This window comes from Elephas maximus, chromosome 1, assembly GCF_024166365.1.
Source record: "Elephas maximus indicus isolate mEleMax1 chromosome 1, mEleMax1 primary haplotype, whole genome shotgun sequence".
Classification (NCBI taxonomy): Eukaryota; Metazoa; Chordata; class Mammalia; order Proboscidea; family Elephantidae; genus Elephas; species Elephas maximus.
Genome location: NC_064819.1, coordinates 216861855 through 216884209, shown reverse-complemented (window position 1 = coordinate 216884209; position 22355 = coordinate 216861855). Strand labels below are relative to the sequence as shown.

The 22355-nt window shown below is 38.9% G+C and overlaps 1 protein-coding gene across 1 annotated transcript in view; it reads right to left on the bottom strand.

Annotated features, from left to right (window-relative positions):
• The window catches only part of GRM1 (glutamate metabotropic receptor 1), a 485985-nt gene extending 469011 nt beyond the window's left edge, over nucleotides 1-16974 (bottom strand). Inside the window, exon 1 of the mRNA XM_049903091.1 lies at nucleotides 16186-16974. Coding sequence (XP_049759048.1) covers nucleotides 16186-16885 — 700 coding nt within the window. The 5' untranslated portion in view covers nucleotides 16886-16974. The remainder of the gene's footprint in view (nucleotides 1-16185) is intronic.
• Nucleotides 16975-22355: the final 5381 nt, after the last annotated feature.

Below are 22355 nucleotides of genomic sequence, written 5' to 3'. Positions count from 1 at the left end.
GCCAAAGGATTCCAATACGATGGCCAGACCAAATGCCTATTAGATTACGTTTTAACAGAATCCCATCATTTGATCATTATTCAATAAATATTTATCAAGGACTTACTTTGTCCTGAACACCATGTCATACCTTTAAAAGATACGGACAAAATCTAAGTTAAGGTACATGACATAAGGAGTGTTTGGCATGCTTATGAAGACACGAGTTATGTTTCTTGTTGTGTGTGCCTTAAGGGCTGATGAGACATGCTCTTAAATGGATACAAAATTTGTGCTCTTTAAGGCTACCTTCCAGGGATTGATGCATACTATTAAGCAGTGACAAAAGGTGTGATCTTGGTGATCAAGGGTGACATCATGTTTAGGTGTTGGGTGGAAATATGTCTGTCATATCCCAACTTTCACATGAAAGACAAAACACATTTTCACACAACTGCCATCGTCAAAGTTACAACAATTCTTCTGAATAAAGATTTGGATCCCGATACACGTGCCAATACTCCCCAACTCAGTGAGTATCAGATTGAATTCTACCTTAGATAAATACCATGGAGAAAGGCACTGCAAAAGGCAGAGAATACCACCTCCCCACTTGTGGAAGTGAATCAAAGTGATCCCTGCACAATGCCAGAGGGGACGGCAGCTTAGGGTGGCAGGTGGCACGCCTCCCCGCCAAAGAGAAGTCGTTGCTACTGGCAATTTTTTTTAGCTGAGGCATGTGACCTAAGTGGTGGCATTTCACAGCTGAGTAACCAGCTTGTGATAAGCCTTTGCTTCACTGGGAGGCGGGCCACATGTCCACAAAGGCTGCAACTCTCGCTGCAAAGTGTTGCAATACATTCAGCTGTATCCTGCCGACAATGGAACATTTATGCTGCCTGGAAATGTAATTTACTGTTTGATTAAGGACATTTTGCCAGACAAACAAAAAAGGTGGCTTCCTTGCAAAGGTGTCATTTTCTAGCACAAAAGTTACAAGGAGGAAAAAGGACCAGAAAAGTGAGTGGGCAGGAAAAGTTAAAAATAAGTCCCTAATTTGTCAGTCTTTGGTAGAAATTTGCAAAAGAGGGTCTACTTTATTTTGACTAATATAGTAGATGGAAGCCAAATTCAAACTCTGACATTCTCAGGCCTCTGACATCTGGGCTAATTTTTCTAATCAATTCTTCCATAACTCCCTTTCAGGTACCATCTACTGCAGACAAATTAAACAGCTTGCTGTTCCCTGCACACTTTACTCAGAGCCCTAGTCACATGATTTCCTTCCATTGACATTCTATTTGCAGAGCTCACAGGCGTCCTAGAAGAAAGGCAGGACTTTCTACAGATAAAAAAATAAAGTAGACTTAAAGAGGGTCCAGAGTCACAGCAATAGCTGATAGAGGACATGACACCAAAACCTTATCTTCGCACTGTACCTGGGCACCAAAGTCTACAGGGAATAGCAAATAAATACCCAATACCAATATTCCCAATAAAGAAAATGAGAGAAACATAACATCTTGAGAGTATGCTTTGATAATATATGTAGTGATGCTGCCTTGATTATTAGAAAGGTAAAAGGAGAAGAGGGATATTAATTAAGCAGAGTCTGTTTTACCTATGAAACATGCAATTAATCAGATTTTCCTCTTTATTCTACTCTTATGGGAAAGAAACAAAAAGAAAATGAATTTATAAACATTTAGTAAAAAGCAAAACACTTCCAAAGTTGTTAATTATTGGGAGTTGAACAATTAGTCTACTACCTTGCTTTATTTACTTGTCTAGTGCTAGGAAGTAAGAATAGTGAAGCCCTGCAAAATCTTAAATCACCGAGCTCCTCACTATGGCTGAAAGGGTTGAAACAAAAGCCCTCCTTACTTAACTAGGTTCAAAAGCTATTTAGTGAGTGTCTATTATGTACAAGGCACTGTTCTAGTTGCTGGGGATACACCAGTGAACAAAACGAAACAAAGATTCCTTTCTTTAGGAGTTTACATTCCTCCAGGGAAGATGTTTTATGAGGGTGGAATATTCTAGTGGAAGAAGGCATTCAAGTAACCAGAAATCTGTCTAAGAAGCTGCATTCAGCAATCAGTCACGTTGGTTAATGCATATTTTTAAAAATCATCAAATATGAAAAATGAATAAACACATTTATTATCATTTTCTAAGTGCTATGGATTGAATTGTGTCCCCCAAAAATCTGTTTCAACTTGGGTAGGCCATGATTCCCAGTATTGTGTGATTGTCTACCATTTTGTCATTTGATGCGATTTTCCTGTGTTGTAAATCCTTCCTCTATGATGTTAATGAGGTAGGACTACAGGCAGGTATATTAATGAGGCAAGACTCAATCTATAAAATTAGGTTGTGTCTTAAGTTGATCTCTTTTGAGATAAAAAAGAGAGAAGCACGTAGAGAGACATGTGGACCTCATATCACCAAGAAAGTAGTGCCAGAAGCAAAGCTTATCCTTTGGTCCTGGGTTCCCTGCACTGAGAAGCTCCTCAACCAGGGAAGGTTGATGGCAAGGACCTTCCCCCAGAGCCAACAGAAAGACAAAGGTTTCCCCTGGAGCTGGCACCCTGGATTTGGACGTCTAGCCTCCTAGACTATGAAAGAATAAATTTCTTTTTGTTAAAGCTGTCCACTACTGGTATTTCTGTTATGGCAGCACTAGATCACTAAGACATTCAAAAAGCCATCTTCTGCCTATTTCAGCAGCATAGACATTGCTCACAGATGTGTAAATAACTGAAGGCTGTCACTCAAGAATGTGTGGGAAACTATACAAAATGCAGTGTAACAATAAGTGCATTATCAGGATGGGCTTCCAGAGGTTCTGCCCACACTGTGGGCCATGGACCAGCAGCGTCAACCTATTAGACATGCAGACTCTCAGGTCTACCCCAGACCTACTGAATAAGAAACTGCAGCTCATTGAGTTTCCCTGGTGATTTGCGTGCACACTAAAGTTTGAGAAGCACCATTCTAGTGTATTCCTCTGCACTTAGGAGAGCCTAAAAATAATCTACAAAAACAAAGAATATTATCACTTCCAAAATTAATTACTTATCTAATTTTTTCTTTTTTCATTTTTAAGAAGGAATTTCTTTTCAAGTGAAATTGTACTTTTAAGATGACAAGTCAAGGATATTAAATACTAAGCTTTCCTTTAGCATGTACTAACATAGAAGAAAAAAATAAAATGTGCCTTTTCATTGTCTCAATGTTGTTGGTATTTCTAACCAAAAACAAAGGGTGAGTCATCCCTCACATAAATCAGTGCCTAGTGCTTTCCTCCACTCTCTGTGCTCTCGTGGTGTAGTGGTTAAGAGCTTGGCTGCTAACCAAAGGATCAGTAGTTCAAATCCATCAGCCTATCCTTGGAAATCTTATGGGACAGTTCTACCCTGCCCTATAGGGTTGCTATGAGTGGGAATCAACTCGACAACAATGGGTTTGGTTTTGGTTTTATACAATAGCATTAAGAGACACGGGGTTTCTTTCTGATGTCTCATCCTATATCAAACTCAGTTTCCCAAGTTAAATCATGTTGACCTTACCTCAAAGGGGAATGAAGTAGAAGACCTCTTCCTGGGTACTGAGCTACTTAGAACATTCAGCAAAACGAGCTTCCAGACCAGAGCAATTGTGGTCTGGAAAGCACATGATGAAAACATCAGGAAAAGTTAGGAATTGGGTAAAAAGCAAGCTCCCTCTCCATTTGTCAGTGGGCGTCACTTTACAGCTTTATTTTTCCTGAAGGATGAAGGGAGGGAAAAGCAAGAAAGAAGTTGTTATAAAGTCACAGAGGCAAAGCAACCCTGCTCAGTGTTGCACATGGGAAAGAGAGAGAGTGCCTCACCCACACATACACTCTGCCAGAATCTGGCAAAATATCCAAACAGCCTCACAGCAGGTCCCAGCAGATACAAAAGAAGGGGGCAACAACAATGGGCAGAGCATCTGTGAGCCATAAGAGGAACTTGGAGGGGCATGATTCTCCTGTTATGTGACCAACACTCCAGGATTCTTCTCTATACACTAGACACATAGAACATTTTCCTCTCCTCCTTAGCAGTGTAAGATAATTCCCTATTCCAGGGTTAAAAAAAAAAAAAAACTCTCAGCCTGCCATTACTGACTGCTTATTAACATACTGAAACCTCAGTAAGGATCTGAAACTTTAAGGGGTCCCTTCCACTCATATATATCTATATCCTGCCTCCAACATGGAGTTGGGGCATCTTACAACTACAAAATGTATAAAATAATGCTGCTGAAATGAGGTGGGGGAAGCAAATATCTAGCGTGTAAATTAGAACTTTTTCTGTAATTGAGCATTAAAATTGGCTTTGAGCTTCCTGGTGGACAAGAGAAAAAAGGGAACAGAGCAGATTTCATTCTCATTATTAAGATGAAGTATATCAGTTCTTCAAGAGGGACAGTTTCATGGTATTAAATTAGAAACAGATATTTTTACAATGGACTTTATACAAGGGACATTGGACAACATAATAAGCAACATTGTCAGTGCCAAAAATATACATGAAAATGATAAAGCATTATTTACACTGCCAACCCTTGTTCTGACCTTCAAGAAATGAAAAAAGGATAATATTAAAATACAATTTGGAAAAGGCGATCCTTCCAGAGGAGTAAACATTTCAGGTATGTAGTATTCTGAGAACCTAATTTTATGCAAAGAAGTTGAGAATGATCTCTTAGATGATAGTCTTAAATATCAATTCTCTCATCTGGCCTTTTGACAAGAACTAAAGGATAATTCTAGGCTACACTCTTTGATGAGAGCATGATACCCTACGTAATTAACTAAAGAAAGATTCTGTTCTTTTGGACATCAGGCCAGTAGGTGGCCAAGTTAATGAACTGCCATTTTTACCACCATGAAAGCTGAGGCTCCCTTTCCTGTATCTGGGGGCTGTGCACTACTAGAGAGAATATCAAAAGAATATCAGTTAACTCTACATGGTTTCCAAATCAATACATGGTTTCCAATCTCAGTTGGGCTTTCTAAACCACTGTTCTATTTGCAGTTGATCACTTTCCAGTCCCCTCATTGAATAATTGGGAAAACAAAGGCTATCAAACATTATTTTTAGACCTTATTTTCTCCTTTTACCCCAAACATAATTATATCACCACCCAGAGGAAAGAGTTCTCTTGTTCAAGGCTGGCCCCTCCCCACAATGTCTTCTTGCTTCCTCTCCAACTTCATTTCATCAATTATCTTCAAATTTTACTATTCTATTCACGCTTTCCCATCAGCACTTAAATCTTTCGCATCCCAGATAAATTTCTCACTAGGTGTGTAGATCTCTCTAGCTACCACCTTATTTCTTACCTTTCCTTCTCAGTCTCTAGGTACAATGCTGTATATTAGCAGCCTCCACTTCTTCCTGGCTTCTGCCCTTCTAATGGATTTAGAAATTAAGAGATTATGGAAAATCAGAAGCTAGGATGAAGTGGAGGCTACTAGTATGGAGCTGTTTCTAGGGCCCTTCCCATCAGCTCTGTGATATTAGTCACTGCTGTCTTGAAACTTTTTCCCCCTTGGCTTCCATGATGTCTGCTTCTTTCCTGGCTCTTCCTCTTTTCCTTCTACTTTTCTAACTGTTCCTTCTCTATCCTTTTTCTAGATCCTCTCCCTCACTTTCATCTTCTCCAAGTTCTGCTCTTGACCCTTATCAGTCTATATACCTTCCCTTGGCAATATCATCCACTGTCTTGGTTTTAACAGTGGATATTTTCTGGCAAATCTCAAATCTACCTCCCCTTCCAAATATCTAGTCCATTTAGTCCAAATATATAGTCCAATAACCATAGCAGAGAGACTGGCCCAGAGAAGGCACTCATTAAATATTTATTTAATTAATTATGATAGAGACCTGAACACAACTGCTTCTGTACCAACAGAGTAATATCTGCTGCCCAAAAAGTGAAAATAACAGATAGGACACTTATTTATCCAGGTTAAGGTAAAAGTTATTTATTTACTGTAAGTTGTTTTCACTGTTTCGATGTTCTCATAGCATCTTTTAAAGTCTATCGTGAATAATTTCTGCTTTTGAACATACTGTCAGCAATTTATTGATCTTTTTCGTTCTGCCCTTTGTAAAATACAAATGATAAAATGTGTTAAAGCACGACAGTAAACAGAGGAAACTGCCTCAGATTATCCAGCAGTCACTGTAGAATAAGCTGTCCAAAAGAAGGACCTTCGCTTAGGGCCACATGCTGTGGGTGCAATTGTTATTAAAGGAACAAATGAGAAGCCAAATGTGTGCTGCTCAACATTAGCAAATCAGCAAGATATTGCCTCTTTCCTCCTTATTTTCATATACCCTCCAGAAATTTCCCTGCATATTCTTCAAGCAGGCTCATCTAGACTAAGGACATTTTCTTATTTAAGGTTAGAATAACCTACACAGAGTATTCCTGACAACAATAATGACATTTTAAACATATCTGGCATTATTTACAGCACTGTCACGTCCGCACAATAAACTTAGGTGAGCGTTTTGGCCCATTTTACCTTGATGGTTCTCAAAGCACAGCTAATTTCATGAACCCTTTGGGCAAACCTAGCTCTGATCTCTGGAATCCAACCCTAGCCAAATCTCTACAATTTTCTCATCTTAGTCCACTCCATACCACCTTTGGTTACTTGTTCTATAGATGGCACTATAACGATTCTTGAGCAAATGTGATCACTTACTCTTGACCATAGCCCTCATAGGGAAGAAATCCTTTCTTTTTTCATTAATAAAACAAATAAATAAAAACGTTCTTTTCTTGTCTTTATTTACCTGCATTGAAGGGGCTGGAATAAAATGACTAATTTATAATCTGCTCAAATAGAGCTTTATGTGGAGTAATCACTTTGAGTTGAAAGTTTATTTTCTCTGAGAAAGGAGATCATTTACAAGATGGTAACAAACACAAATACATAAGTAGAGTTGCTCAGATCCAGGTAAGAAACATATCAGGTGAGAATATGGTTTGATGTCGACTTTGCAGGTGAGTTGGGAGTAAGGGAAGTTGAAAAAGAGAAGAGGCTTTTATTCTTCAGAGGTTTTCTGGAGTTTAATATTTCAGAGCTAGAATCTATTGGCAATGTCAAGTTGTCACACTTTGGTCAGGGTGAGAGAGTTGTTGCTGTGATGGTGAAGGACACCAAGTTGAGATCAATGAACTATGAGGAAAGATATCCTACCGGTCACACACATGAATGTTCAAATCACCCAAAAGTTTGGAAAGAGCTGAAACTGAGAGGAAGATTATGAGCAGTGACGGAAGAAGAATTTCCTGGAAACTGCTAAATGACTGCAGCAAAGTTGGGGTGAGCATAACAGAGCTGGATTATATGACCCTCACATGGAACAGTGATGCAGGAGGGTGGAGGACACCCAAACCTATACGATAAAACCACAGTTGCATGGACTTCCCGGGGGAAATCATTAATTACATTTTTTAGCATTATGATGCTGAGCTGCCTCTCCCACATGTAGGAAAGTATCGATCTTACCCTAGGGAGATGCTGCTTCTGACTCAGTGTGAGGAGGACAAACACCGTGAGCTGTTTGGTCAGTAATGGGTGTGAATTTGTGACATTTCACCCACCCTGACTTTCATATTCTCTCCCGTAACCAGAGGCACAAATGCCAAAGTCTGGGGTCAAGAATGGAGTCTGAGATTCATTCTAACGGCTCCAAGAAATTTAAATCCATGACCCCAAACTCATTGGTGTTATGTTTTACCATAATTTTGTGCTCTAATTACAGTCAAAGTCATCTTCAAACTTTATCTATTCACATTTAGCAATGCGATAAAAAGCTTTGGTTAAGTATCTAACACAAAGCTGAACTAGAAATGGTTTTGCCACTAACAAATTTTGTGGCCTTAGGCAAGTCATTTTATTTCTCTGGTCTTTTGTTTTCTCATTTTTAACTTGAGAAATTTTATTAAAATCCATAGCAGACACAGCACTTCATCTTAACCATGAATTTCACCTTCATCTTATGTTACTAGATTTTAGGGTCAAGAATCTACACCTGATTAACTGATTTTTTTTTTTTTCCAATTGTTCCATATCTGTCAGCTGAGAAGGGCTAATACCTTAAGCATTTGTCTTTTGTGGCAGTTTAACAAAGGCAACTAAAACCTAGTTATGTGCACTATCTCCTTGTTCTCTGAGGCTCTGCTGTGAGGTAAATAATATGGTAGTGATTATCATTCCCATTTTATAAATGAAACTGTAATGTACATTCTGTATTTCCCATTGTTGTTAGTGCATTTATAAAAAGAGGTCATGCAGTGATTAAATTTGCTTATTCACTGAAAAAGAGGGAGACCTTCAATGAAATGGATTGACACAATGGTTGCAATGATGGGTTCAGGCATAGCAATGATTAGGGTTACTATGAGTCATAACTGACTCGACAGCACCTAACAACAATATAACTACCTAAGGGAGCCCTGGTGGCATCCTGGTTAAGTGTCAGACTGCTAACCGAAAGGTCGGCAGTTCGAGCCCACCTGCCACTCGCTCCACCGGTGAAAGATATGGCAGCCTGCTTCTGTAAAGACTACAGCCAAGAAAATCTTATGGGGCAGTTCTACTCCATCTTATACGGTTGTTATGAGTTGAAATTGACTCAATGGCACGCAACAACAATAAGTACCTACATATTTCTGTGTCTCTTCCACCGGATTATAGGAACATTGAGGACAACAATAATAATCATTGTTCTCCTTATTATTGTTATTTTAATATATGATGTGTTCCTAGCACCACGACAGTGTTTAACACTTATGTTTATTAATGAATAAATGGTCATTTCTTCATTAGACATCAAAATAAGTTCCTCGGTAATCAAAGAACTTCTGCTCCCCAAAATCTTGTGCTCCAATTGCCAATTAAGGTTTTTAGCTGAATCAGTTAGATCATTGTTTTGAATCTTCAATTTGTTAGACATGAAGTGACTGAAATAGATAATCCTAACATTGACAAGTCAAGATTTATGAACACCAAGTTTCTGCTTGAGCCAATAAATTATCTTCATAAAAACATTAACGCTATATTTGGTACCACAACACCTTAAGTAAATAAAACTTCTTGTAAAACTTAAGAAAATAAGAACTGTAGTTTTTCATGTAAGCTGAGATTAAAAATATTGCAGACATTCGCTGATAACAATTAGTATGAAAAACAAGTAGAACTTAGAGATTGCACATAGAGAGTACATAATTATTTCTACATAAATTTACAATCTAGTGATAACTCACACATTGTTTTGGCAAGGTTTTATATATAGCCGCCATAAAAGTCTGGCTCTGGTTTTCAACTACAGCTTTTCTGAAAACGGACAACTCTCTCCTACTGAGATGGTGCTTGCAACCTAACATCAGGATAGCTTGGCCTGTAGCTATTTTCAGTGATTGTTAAGTGCTCAGTAAAGTATTCTGCCCTTGATTGAGGTTTCTCAGCTGTCTGTGGTCTTACTACAGGGCATGCTGAAAAGACAACTCCTGGCAAATTCCTTTCCGAAGACACCACTCTAGTCATTGCCCGGCAAGTTATTAAGAATCCATAAAATCATTGTCTATATTAGCTCCATAGATCACTAGGAGAAAATTATTAGTGACTGAAGAGTAATGGCAACTACCAAGCTACAAACATAAAATAGAAGCTGACCCACCACTTGCCCTATTCAGACCCAGCTCCTTATAAAATTTGCTCCGAGGCAAAGACAGTCACAGAGTGATTGATGGTATGGCAGGGAAATCAGGAAAAGTTCAAGCTTTCTCAAAATAATAAAGATGTCTGTTTTTTTCATCTTTGTACTTCACCTTAGTCCTTTGCACATTGTAGGTGTTCACTAAATACTGAGTAAATAACTTAGAAAATGGGTTTAGTAAGTCTAGCCAATATAAGGGGAAAAAAACAAAGATAAAAACTCAAAACTTTGACAATTTGGGGCCATTTTTGATAGGAATGAATGGCATTATATTTTTCAACAGACTTCAAGATTATCATTGTATCACAATATAAATACAACATAACAATTGATATTAATGATGGTTACTTTGTATATTCAAGAAAACTGTCTATTATTCAGCACTCACTTTAAAAGAAGACAGGGAACAATGAAAAACATTTTGCAAAGACTGTCTTGTAAAATATTTAAGATGTAAAAGGTTATGGCTTAAAATGGCCAGCTCCCAGGTATTCAGGTCATGCAACTATAAAAGTTCTGGATAATCAAGGTTGTACTTGGAAGTGAACATTTTTTTTTTTAAATCACTAAGTACCTCATAACTATCCCTAGCTTTTCTTCTGTTCACTCACACACTCTTAGTAATAATGTATATGCCACAGGTCTAATTTTTTTGTCTTCTAGATTTACTCTTCAAAGAGCTTACCTATTTGAATGGCTTCAACTGACTCTCAGTTGTGGATATAAGCCAAACGTACATTTGAAACTCTGTTTCTCTCATTACCAATTCAATGTATATTCATTTGTTGCCAGGCACTGTTCTAGGCACTAGGGATGCAGATGTTCTCTAACGCTTTTGGCCAATGTGCACGTCAAATTTAACGTAAGTAAATCTAAGCTCTTGCTGTTAAAACCATAAAAACCATGGTTTTGAAATCTACTCACCAATGGACTGCTAATTACACCAAAATTCTCCTGGTTCTCTAGGATTACAGAACTTCTCTTTGTTTCTAACTCTTCACTACATCTAATTCTTCCATAAAGTATTCCTTTAGAGTAGCTTTTAGTTCTTCCCAACTATCTTTAATAGCCTAACTCCTAGAATTCTGTAATAACTAACTTCTTATGGTTAGTTTTAGTTTTTTCCTTTCCCGTTCAATGGATCTCTCTTACACATTTCCATAAGAATTCATTTTTTTCTAATTTTCGTTGAATCATGAAAACCTCTGCTTAGACTTCTCTTTTTTGAAACCAAAAGTCTTGGCACATGCTTCAGTATTCTCCATTACTTGTCCTTCATGTCTATAAAGTCATGGAATCCTAGAATATCTGAACCCACATTTGAGTTGCTGTCTTTATTATTAGTTCCTGGCTCAAACTTTCCACTCCAGCCAAGCAGACCTGCTTGTTTTTATTCCATGGGGGTACTGTTACAACTGCTATTAATTTTAACAAATGCTATATACTCCCCCCAAAAAATACTAATCAAAATTCCCTTTTGATATAAGTTATCCTCCATCTAATTATATCCCACCAATATTTTCTTGTGTGTTCCCTAAACATGTTTTATAAACTCATATTTGTAAATGTCTATTCTGTAATGATTGGTTTTTACTTATTTTTATATCTTTTACATATGTTCAAACTGCACTCTGTTTAGAGTCTAAACTACTTAATAACTAAGACTAAAGTTTTCAATTTCTTATATACAGTTTTTTAATGTAGTAAATTTTCAATTAGAGTTCAATATCTGTTTTGATAACTTTTTATTTACACTACTGACATTTATCAGTTTATATTTTTTTTTTTATAGCTATAGGATGGTACAGTATGCAGTGGAAAAGCAGACTTCAAGGGAATTCATAACAGGAGGAATGAACATCAAAGTCACCCAAGAAGGAGTTTGCTGGTGATGGGCAATAGGACTTTACACTTGAACCTCTCTTATTCAGTTTTAAGGTATATAATCAAATCCTTGGGACACAAAGGTGGAATGCTAAGATGAGTTGAATAATCAAAATCTCAGAACTGACTGATAAGTTAGAAAGTAAGCTTAAGCTAATAATTTTATATTTTAAAAAAAAGAACTGTTTAAGCATAAAATGAGGGAGATGTTCCTTAACAGCAGCACTTATTTTACAAAAGACTTTGGGGGTATTAATTGATCTATTTGAGTCATCTATAATGGTGAGGAAAATAGAAACTAGAATACATGGATAAGGAACTAGTAAAGTATAGCAAGAAAGAGGATTCATTGAAGACAAATGTCCTGTGGAAGGGGAGGAATTTCAATTGTTTGGGATGACTCCCAGTAGTCAATGTAGGATCCATGGAAACTTCAGGGAGTCAGTTTCAGGTCACTCTAAGGAAGAACGGACTAAAACTCAGGTAGTATTATGCCTTTGCTCATAACTCCTATATTCACCCACTCTAATTAAAAACCCTAATATCATACTAGAAAAGTTAGAGCATATGTGAACCACTTCTCAGCATGCACATTAATAGTGGTGGCTTAAGCATCCTTAATTGGGCGGCCTAAATAATCTTTCAGGATACACCTGTCCCCTATTTTATGCTAACATAGAGCAATTTACAAAGGTAACTTGATGTGAATAAGTTGAAATCAAAATAAGAAAGGTACAGAGAAAGTTACTGATGCACAGATATGAAATATAATAGTTACCACAAATAAAATTCTTATTCGTAATTACATTAGATAAAGTAATAGTTAACTTATGTATTTATGATTTAGGGTTTTTGCCTTTGACAGCATTAGATACTTAAAGAAAGTTTCATATCAAATAGAAAAAAGTTTCTAAAAAGTAAAAGATCAGATTTTTTAAAGAAACTCAAAAAGATCAAACTCATATAAAATGTAAGCAAAAGAAAAAAAATTACACTATCAATGAAAACCTAACTGCAAACTAAAGGCCATCTTGACGTGTATATTTTCAGAAGGAAAGGAGCATCACTAAACCTGATATCATAGCAATACCTTTCTGACTACCCAAGACAAAATACTAAGAGAGAAGGGCTTAATTAAATAAAAGAAAATTAGTCCAATCAAAAAAAAAAAAATTAAAGCTACTACCTTAAAGAGAATTCTTTATTGAATAAGTTTAGTGCTTCAAATTTAGTCAACTAGAATTATTTTTAAGTACTGTCTTCTACAAGCTTTTAAAGTGATAAATTTGCTTTGTGATAGAGAATCTGCATTTTATCAAAAGGGTGGAATATGGTGTCCTTGGCTGAGATAATCTTCTCAGAAGAAGGTTATTTTTGTGTTCTATGCTTAGCATATTTAAAGACACACATTCCAGGTGAGCAGCTTGCTCCAAAGTGTATCTGAATTTCATTTGTTGATGAGGCCCTATTGCTTCAGTACCCATCTCTTGCTGCTTCAACATTTCCCTCAGGAACCAATCATTAAAAATTTTGGGAGAGTCTACTGCAGGTAACTGCATGTGCAAAGATTCTCTTTTATGTCAAAGAGACTCACAGTTGTCATGGCCAGAGGACAAGTATGGCACAAACGATGTGGCAGAAGATTGGAAAGGATAGAAACGGATATAACAACTAAATTCGAACTGGTTAAAAAAGAAATAAAAAGTTATTTCCAAGATTAACTTCACAATAAAATGAAATACTAAAAGAACATAACAATTGGGACATTGAAAAAATAAGATGCCACATATATGATTTTAGAAAACAATCAAAAATTAATCATAGAAATCAAGCAAGGTACACTTGTCTAGTGACTTAGTTCTTTTGATGTTAACTATACTAGGTTAACTTCTCAGTGGAAAAAATGGTGATGAAATACTGATTAGGGAATGGCTGATTTGGAAAGGAGAGGTGAAGGTCATTTAGAGGTCCCAGAATTTCTTAGTTCCAAATTGCCAACACCGAGACAAACTGGATTCCTTGCTGAATTGTGCCCAGATGGCAGAGACAACACTGCTATGTGGTCTTAGCTGCTTTTTGACAGGGACTGTCACCAGTAGGTGACCCCATCAATCTGAAGGCAGGAACATTACTAACTGATCCAAGAAAGTGCCTGCAGGCCAGCACACCATGGTCCCTCAGAAGCGGAGGGCAGAACCTTAGGAAAAATGAATTTTCAGTCGAAGCTCATATAAAGGAGGCTGTTATATTTCCTTGCAGATTAAATTTTTAAGCATTTTAGTTTCCACAACTGCTGTGTCAAATAAGAGAAGAAACAAATTTGCTTTGAGAAGAAATAAGATATCATACATAAATAGAAAGGCAAATGGTGTAAGCTCTTGGCAATAAAATAAACACCAAAGTTAGCTATGATGCGAGTCTATGAACACAATCCAGTCTGCGATCAATTAAGGTAACAGTCTGAGGACATACTCTCTGCCACACAACACCAGTTAGAAGGCAGGAAGGAAACAAAGTAACCCAAACTAACGTGCGGATGAAATTTTAATACGCGCACCGCCTTAACAGAATTCGCAAACACACATCAAATTAACTTTCCAAAAACATAATTCTAGTTGTCAAGAAACATACTGCTATTGGCAACTTTTTTTTTTTTTTGGCAAAGTGATGCAACTGGAAAACAGATTGATAATTCAAAGTTTTTCCACCATCCTCCTCCTCCCCAAAATAAAATAATCTTATAATGAAATATGGGGGAAAAGCCACTGCATAAAAAATGAAATATTATCCTGAAAGAAGAATTTAATCTCCTAATATCAATAATCAATTACCTACCTCAATGGAGGAAGAATTATTAAATATTTAAATAAAGTACATTCACTCAAGCTGTTGCCATTCCCTCTTAGAAAGAGCTCTCCAGTGCTGATACCTTAGCACCTTTGTACCTTGTGTTTTCAAGCTCTTCATCTAAGCACTAGAAAAAACTATATTAAACATTAAAGATAGGAAGTTAGCATTAAACATTAAAATGTAAGGAATTAACATGTGAACTTAAATTTGTATACTTAAAAAGGCAATAAATTGTTGAAAAAGTGGTATGTGGCTCCCTTTTAAAAATCTAGATTCAGAAACATGAGTCAGTTATCAGATGTTATAGATTTCAAGGAAAGTTTCTTTCTAAAGCAAAGTCTGAAATTATAACGTAGAGTTTTACATTACTTTTGTTTGTTTCATCTGAAATCTCTACTCCCTTTACAAACCATCAGTTTTCACTAACAATAACCATGTCACTATTTCATTAAGAATGCTCCTGAATTTCTGTAATTAGGGCTCACACCAGTAACTGAAAATTGTGTAAAAGCTGTAAGAACATGGAGCCATACCCATGGCTTTTCTTTCAATAATTTGATTTTAAGAAATATGAATGAAGCAAACAATACCCTCAAGATTCTCTTCCATGTATCATCATACCCAGGTAAATTGTTTCAGACTTTAATTTATAGCCCAAGCCTCAATTTCTTCATAATGAGGGAATTAAGAGTAGACGACCTCAAAAGTTGCATACAATCCAAAAATCTATAAAAGGTAAACTGAAGAGCAAAGAAAATCTTCATATAAGAAATTTTTTGAGAATTCAGATCTATAAGTCTCTATAAAAATTAAAGCTGTTAACCTCGGGTAAATCTATTTCATTTTAGAAGGCCATTTTAAACCTACCTCTACTACTCTTTCATTAGTTGTTTATAATTAGTCTAACTTTAAATTCTAATGAGCAAAGTCATTGTGTTAGAAGAAAAAGACCAGAAACCAAAACTCAAATGCAAGAGGTTATCAGTGCTATCTCCCATAAAATAATTGTTGGAATAGTAAGGGCACCTGAACAAATTTTAATATATGTACTAAAAACCCAGAATATGTACTAGGGAGAAAAAAATAAGCAGTTTATATTACAGGTTTTTCCTTTCTATCTAAGGTACCACAGAATTTAAAGTATAAGTTCCTGATATACTGAGGGAGATGGCAGAGGGAGATTCATGCTAGACTCACAGGTAAGTTTTGGATGTGTAAGAGGGGCTACATGAGGACAAAGAAACACCTTCGGCTGTTCAACACAAGATAAACCTTTCAAGTCCAAATTGTGGATAATGATTTTTCTAATCTCTCATATTGGGTTATTCCCTTAAACTTGGAAAACCATAGCCAATCACTTAAGGATAGTATAACACCTGGATTGAGTAAACCTTCCAAATGCAATCTCAGAACCAGAGAGTAAACAATCATATAAACCTAAAAACTGCAGTTGGGCACTTCCTGTGGAGAGTTTGGTATCTTTTCAGCTCCTACTATCTCCAGAAACACCATGGGATACAGTTTTCCTACACTATAATTATAGAATGAGGATAAAAGGCAATGCTTGGTGGGCGCGTACTGAGAAGGTAAAGTCAGTTCCCCACAGTGCTGGAAAGAAATAGGACAATACTATGATCCAAAGCGCCCATCATGCAATGCCCTGGCTCTCTCAGTACCTTTCTTTCCCAAATGCAATGCCTACCTTCCGTGTGGACTGCGGAGACATAGGTCCAATTGTAACGCTTCACTATGTCAAGCATCGCCCTTGCCTGCAAAGTGTCAGAAGGGACAACCCTCAGGAAGTATTTGTACAAAGTTTTGTCGCTCAGGTCGATGCTTGTAGCGGAGTAAGCGATCTGGGGGATGTCGAAGAGCTGAAGCAGGTTCTGCACTTGAATGGCCACGGAGCTGGAACCCGGGCCTATCACGCCCGCAATGGGCTTCTTAGTCCTGCCTGGGGGGAGGGGCTGGCCGTCAGGCAGGCACCGGTTGAGCCCATCCTTCTCGTCTCTCATGGAAATCAAAGAGTCCCTGATGAACTCAATGCTCTGCTCCAGAGCCACAGAGGAATGCCAGCAGGAGTCCCGGATCTCACTGCCCAGGGTGATGTTGGGCAGAAGCACGGGGTCCGCGTTGATCTTATCCAATGTGTGGAACATGGCCTCCACCCTCTGGATGCCATACTGCTCCCTGATCTCCCCACACTTCCTCTCCGGCACCTTCTCGGCGGGAGGCTGGTGGTGGACGGAGAAGAGGGCCCCGATGATGACATCTCCGTCCATTCTGGCCACCGAGCGCTGAGACGAGGCTCCCGCCAGCAACAATCTCCTGCCGGGGCTTTTGGGGAGAAGGGACATCTCCAAGAAGATCGCTGGGAAGAAAACCCAGAGAAGCCCGACCATTGTGCCCAGGACGCGGTGCACACCCGCCTGCCGTGTTCCCACGATGGTTCCGCCTGCTCGCGGTGGGCGCGCACCACGGAAACGTCCGACGCCTCCTTCTCTCGGCTCGGTCCCCCTCGCCAGCACTGCTGGTCCTCCGCCTTCGCTGCCTCCCCTACCGCCTCTTCCCCTCCGCCTCGTCCTCCTGGTCCTCCACGACCGCCCCCAGGCCCTGGAGGCGTTTTGAGGGGAATTTGAGTCCCCTTTCTTCACCACTGCATCTAGGTAAACTGATCAAAGATACAATGGACGTCGTGGTTGCAGCGGTGAGCTGGATGCTGTCGACAAAACGGGTAGAAAATAAACGCCCCGTTATCAGAGGAACTGTGTCAAAACTCTAGGGTCAGTAAATACTTTCCCACTCCATTGCATCTCATCACATCCTGATAACGCTGGAAGTGCAGCTTGGGAGGCACCTTTGGTCACTGCGGAAAGGGGGTGTCCTGCTCCCGGAGCCCTCAGGGTCCGAGGCCGCGCACGACCGCCTACCAGCTCCCTCCTCTAGCTCAGAGTCTCCTCCGGCCCCCAAATACCTACCTTGTTTACTGACTTGGGGAAAGGGGATAGGGAGCAGAGGGGAGGAGCTAGGTACTTCAACCTAAGAGAACTTTCTGGATTAGAAAAGATCAACTTTTCCCTGAAGAAAAAATTGAAACTCTTCCAAAATAAAGGTGGAAGCGCTACTTTAAGATTGAAAGCGAGCGAGGGGTGTACCTATTATTTTAACTTTGAGAGGTTGAAGAGACCCTAATATGCAATACAAGTAGTAAATACAAATTTGCCAGCTTGAGAAAAATCCGTATTAGTTACTAAGGCAACGCCTGATAAAGTGTTCTATGCCGGAGTTTGGTATGTTTTCCCCCCTAAAAAGTCAGGCTTACTGTAGATGTTCAGGGAGAAGGGGTACAGATAAGGTAAGTTACCCCCCCCCCCGGAGATAGACGGAAGGTATGGGGGGGCTCCTGTACTCGCCTAAATCGGGACCTTTTGGCTTTGCATAGTTGACAGAAAGGGAATGTAGCGGAGCTTCGGGGTTGCTCTTGCAGCGGCAGCCTCAGCGCTGCCGCTTTCAGAACCCTGGACAGTGCCGGTCCACCACCCAGACATTCCACCACAGGGCCTGGAAGGGACGCGTGGACCACAGTGAATTGCATTACCCCGACACCCGCTGCTCTTTCACCACCCACCCCCTCGTTTTTTACACACCACACACACACGCACCACCCTCCACCCTCACTGTCTTCTCTCAGCCTCACAGCCTGTGCTCCAGCAGGTATATTCAAACCCAACTGCTCTGGGGGCAGAGGTGCCAAATCTCAGCAGCCTGCGGGGCTGAAGTTGGCTCCCTCTCTCTTCCCTCCCCAGATCCCCGTCTCCTCAAGGTGAGAGTCACACAAGAAACGGGCTTCAGGAGCTGAAGGGAGGGAGAGAAAGGGAGGGAAAGGAAGCAAAAGGAGGAAGACAACCAAGGCACCCATGGGTCCCGACTCTTCCCAGGGATGCAGGGCTAAAAGAAATAAATAAGCGAGGATATACCTGGACCAGGAAGGAAATCCGACAGATTAGGACTGTGTCTGCCGCGGTGGATGGGTTTCACCGCGGAGAGGTGTTCGCTCACCTGGGTCTGTTTGGAGGATATGGATTTGAGACATACCTGAGTCGGGGTAGACAGAGCTCTGGTCCCGGGGCCAGGGGACCGCGGCCGCGCTCGCTTCTCAGGCGCCTCCGCTCTAATCCAGACGGTGCAAGGATGCGATCTGGGCTGTACACTAGTGCCCTCTTTCTTCAGCACTATTTTACCGCAAGGAAAAAAGGAGGGAGGGGGGAGGGGAAAAACAGGTCACCCGAGTCTTGTCTATTATCTCATGCATAAAAACCAGTCGTTTGATGAAGAGGGGAGGATGAAAAGGCTAGGGAGAAAAGGGGGATGTTAATTCCTTTACCACTGAAGGATTCGTAAACTGCCGGGTATAGGAATAATCAGAGCTGGTGAAACAAGAGGGAGCCACGTAGGCTGCTTTTGGTGGTGGTTATTCGTATATATCTCAGGAACCGGAATACATTTCATCTCTCTGCAAGTAAAACCCCTCCCGAGGGAGGCAAAGTGTAAATTCGTGTACAGACATCTAGAGAAAGGCTCTTGTATGAGGTTGCAAGGGACATGGGGAAAAGGCTACCTGGGGTGGGAGTGGGGGAAGGAGGGGCTTGTTCATGTTGAATCAAGGTAAGCCAAATGAAGGGAAGCAAACCTTGGCTGCATTTTCCAGGTCAAGATATAACTAAATTGAGAATGAGAGTCAGGTCACATGAAAACACTGGAGTGAAAAACACTTAGCCATATTTCTTCCCAGCTGCCATCATCCTCCCCATAGGTCTATGGTGCTGCTTCTTACTGCGTGAAAAGTGCAAGTTCACTCACATCCTTCTGGGAACTCTTCAGAGGGGAAGAAAAAGGGCCAGTGTGCTTTTCCACTCTTGTTCAAACCTTTCTATTTGTGTCACCCACAGAGCAATTAGCTTATGTGGGTCCCTTTAAAATTATCTTGCTCATGCCACTCTACCATGGAATAGTAGCGTGCCAGGCAGATGGGCAAACCACAGCAGGCAGTTCAAAGTACTCTTCAGTATGTCCTATGAAATTTAGGATAGAAAGCAATGCCTCCTTCAAGAACAAAAACTTTCTCTTCTGGTTCTGGTCTTTATTCCCAAGTATCAGATGTTTCTGGACTTCTCTTGAACAACATAAGAAGTACAGAATTTAAAAAAAATGTTTCCACAAATAATGCACAGGTACACACTCTTTAGACTCTTTAGAGCTCAGTTCTGCAGGCAAACATGCTTTTGTTGTTGTTGTTGGTTGCCATCCAGTGAGCTCCAACTCATGGCAACTGTATGTCTAACAGAATGAAACACTGCCCAGTCTTGCGCCATCTTCGTGATTGTTGGTACATTTGAGTTCATTGTTTCAGTTGTTGTGTAGTGCCTGCCAAACTAGGGGGCTCTTCTTCTAGCACTATATGGAACAAGTAGTTAAGTTCCTGTCTCTACACATAGGGCAAAATGGTTCATTGCTTGCACCCTAGAAAGATGTCTATTGTAAGAAAGGCATACCATAGGTATTCACAGTGTCCCGTACTATCTCATTTCCTCTAATATTCATTTAAACTGCAATTTATAAAATGCTGTTCTAGTAAAATAAGCCCTAAACATGATTTTCCTGGACTATTTCACAGATACAGTGTATGTGCAAAAATTTCTACATATATATAAAAAACCATTAATTATGACTTGCAGGATTAAAAAAAAGTGATGTCTCTGAAGTCCACATTTAGCTTCAATATTTGTTTCTGAAAAGTGAATTTTTTTAGTATATCACATTGATATAGTTTAGGAAAAACTCTGCTACAGAAGGAATAAATGTTCAGATTAATTTGTTCTCAAATTTGTTTCACAGTTGGAGCAAAAACTACATATTCAGGTGGCTGGAACAAATCATTTTAAGGAAGATGAACTTGGAGCTTATAACTTACTAGATTTATGTATATGTATAAATTACATTTTAGACAGAATAAAAATTAATTTCACATTTATCAATATTAAACTATCAACTTAATTTATTGATAATTACTTAAGAACATGGTTTAGAAGGCACAAGGGCAAAAATAAGGCAAGAAGAAGTGAAGAAAGGAGAAGACAAAATCACCCAAATATACTATCTCTCTGTAGAAATGAAGACTTTACCAAGGGAAGTAGGGTATAATACATGTGCAGACATCTGAGGAATGGTTTTATTGATGGGACTGAAGAGAACTGCTAAGTGAATGCATTATATACAAATTAATGTACTAGAGTATAAGAGTTAAAAGAATACTAAAGGTACAATAGTTCAAAAGTACTATCAGTATGATTATTTATTCAGTGCTTGTAGGGTAGAATATTACACTCAGTATGTGATCTGTTGTTGTTATTGTCAGTTGCCATAAGTTGGTTCCAACTCATGGCAACCCCATATACAACAGAATGAAACACTATCCAGTCCTGTACCATCTTTATGATTGTTGGTATGCTCCAGTCCATTGTTGTGCCCACTGTGCATTTTGAGTGCATTCCAATCTAAGGGGCTCATCTTCCAGCACTACATCAGACAATATTCTGTTGTGATCCATAGGAATTTCACTGGTTAATTTTCAGAAGGAGATTACCAGGTCTTTCCTCCTAGTCTGCCTAAGTCTGGAAACTCCACTGAAACCTGTCCACTATGGGTGGCCCTACTAGTATTTGAAATACTGGTGGCATAGCTTCCAGAAACATAGCAACATGTAGGCCACCACAGTACGACAAGCTGACAGATGGGTGATAGATGTAATGTGTAGCAGGGTAAAAAGTTTTATCAGGATTTTTGAGGGTAAGTCTATTTAATACAAAATGTAGTGGAGAGCAAACAAAGTAATAACCAAAACATTATCTCAAAACAGTGATTAAATGTGCTGCTGTACAATACGGACAAAAACAGGGTACTCATTGTCCTCATATGGTAATAAAACAAATATTACTCATAAACAAAACTGAAACTGCTCTCCTTAGGAATGCGTGAACAATTCTCATTGCTCTCTACGGAATAGGACGTCATAGAGGAAGTGGTCCAGATTTGAAAAGAATGAGAGAATGTAAAGTTTCCCACATGAAATCAGTTTTCTCAAATGATAAAAGTAAGAAGTGAGAAAGAATATGATCAAAGAAAGAAATAGGTTAAGCGTGTATTCCAAATTATAGTGTAATCTTGTGGGTATTTTGAAAAGTAAATTTTACACAGTCATGCGAATATGGAAGTGAAATATACACAAGAGGTAATAAATTCATTACTGAAGAGACAGAAGTAACTGAAAATAGAAATGAGATCAGAGAAGATCTTTGTAGAAAACTGATTTGTGGTAAATTGATATGTAATGTATTACTAAGGGAATATAACAAATGTTCAAGGTAGATCAATGTCATGGAGAGTAAATACCATGCTTTTCCATAAAATACCATGCTCCATGGACAATTGATTTAATATAGTATGACATTTCTCATATTCTTATATTTAATTCATGGATTCAGCAAGATAATTCAATCCCCAATGAGATTTTTCAGTTTATTTATCAAATTTGGCTATCTACATCACTCAAATCAGAAGGAAATTGCCATGTCTTCATTGGTCCTCATGCTCTGAACCAAAGACAATATAAATCAGAAAAGAAAATCTTTTGCTTTTGGAAATTTAGAAGATTTTTACAAAAATTATAGATCAACAAAGGGAACAAAATATTTTTTTTAAAGAAGCCAAACAATTTATATTCTACTGTTCTATTGGTCTTATTAATTAAGCTATGATTATACGTGCACAGACAAGTCCAAAAAACATCATCTCCCATAAGTGATTAAAAATCAT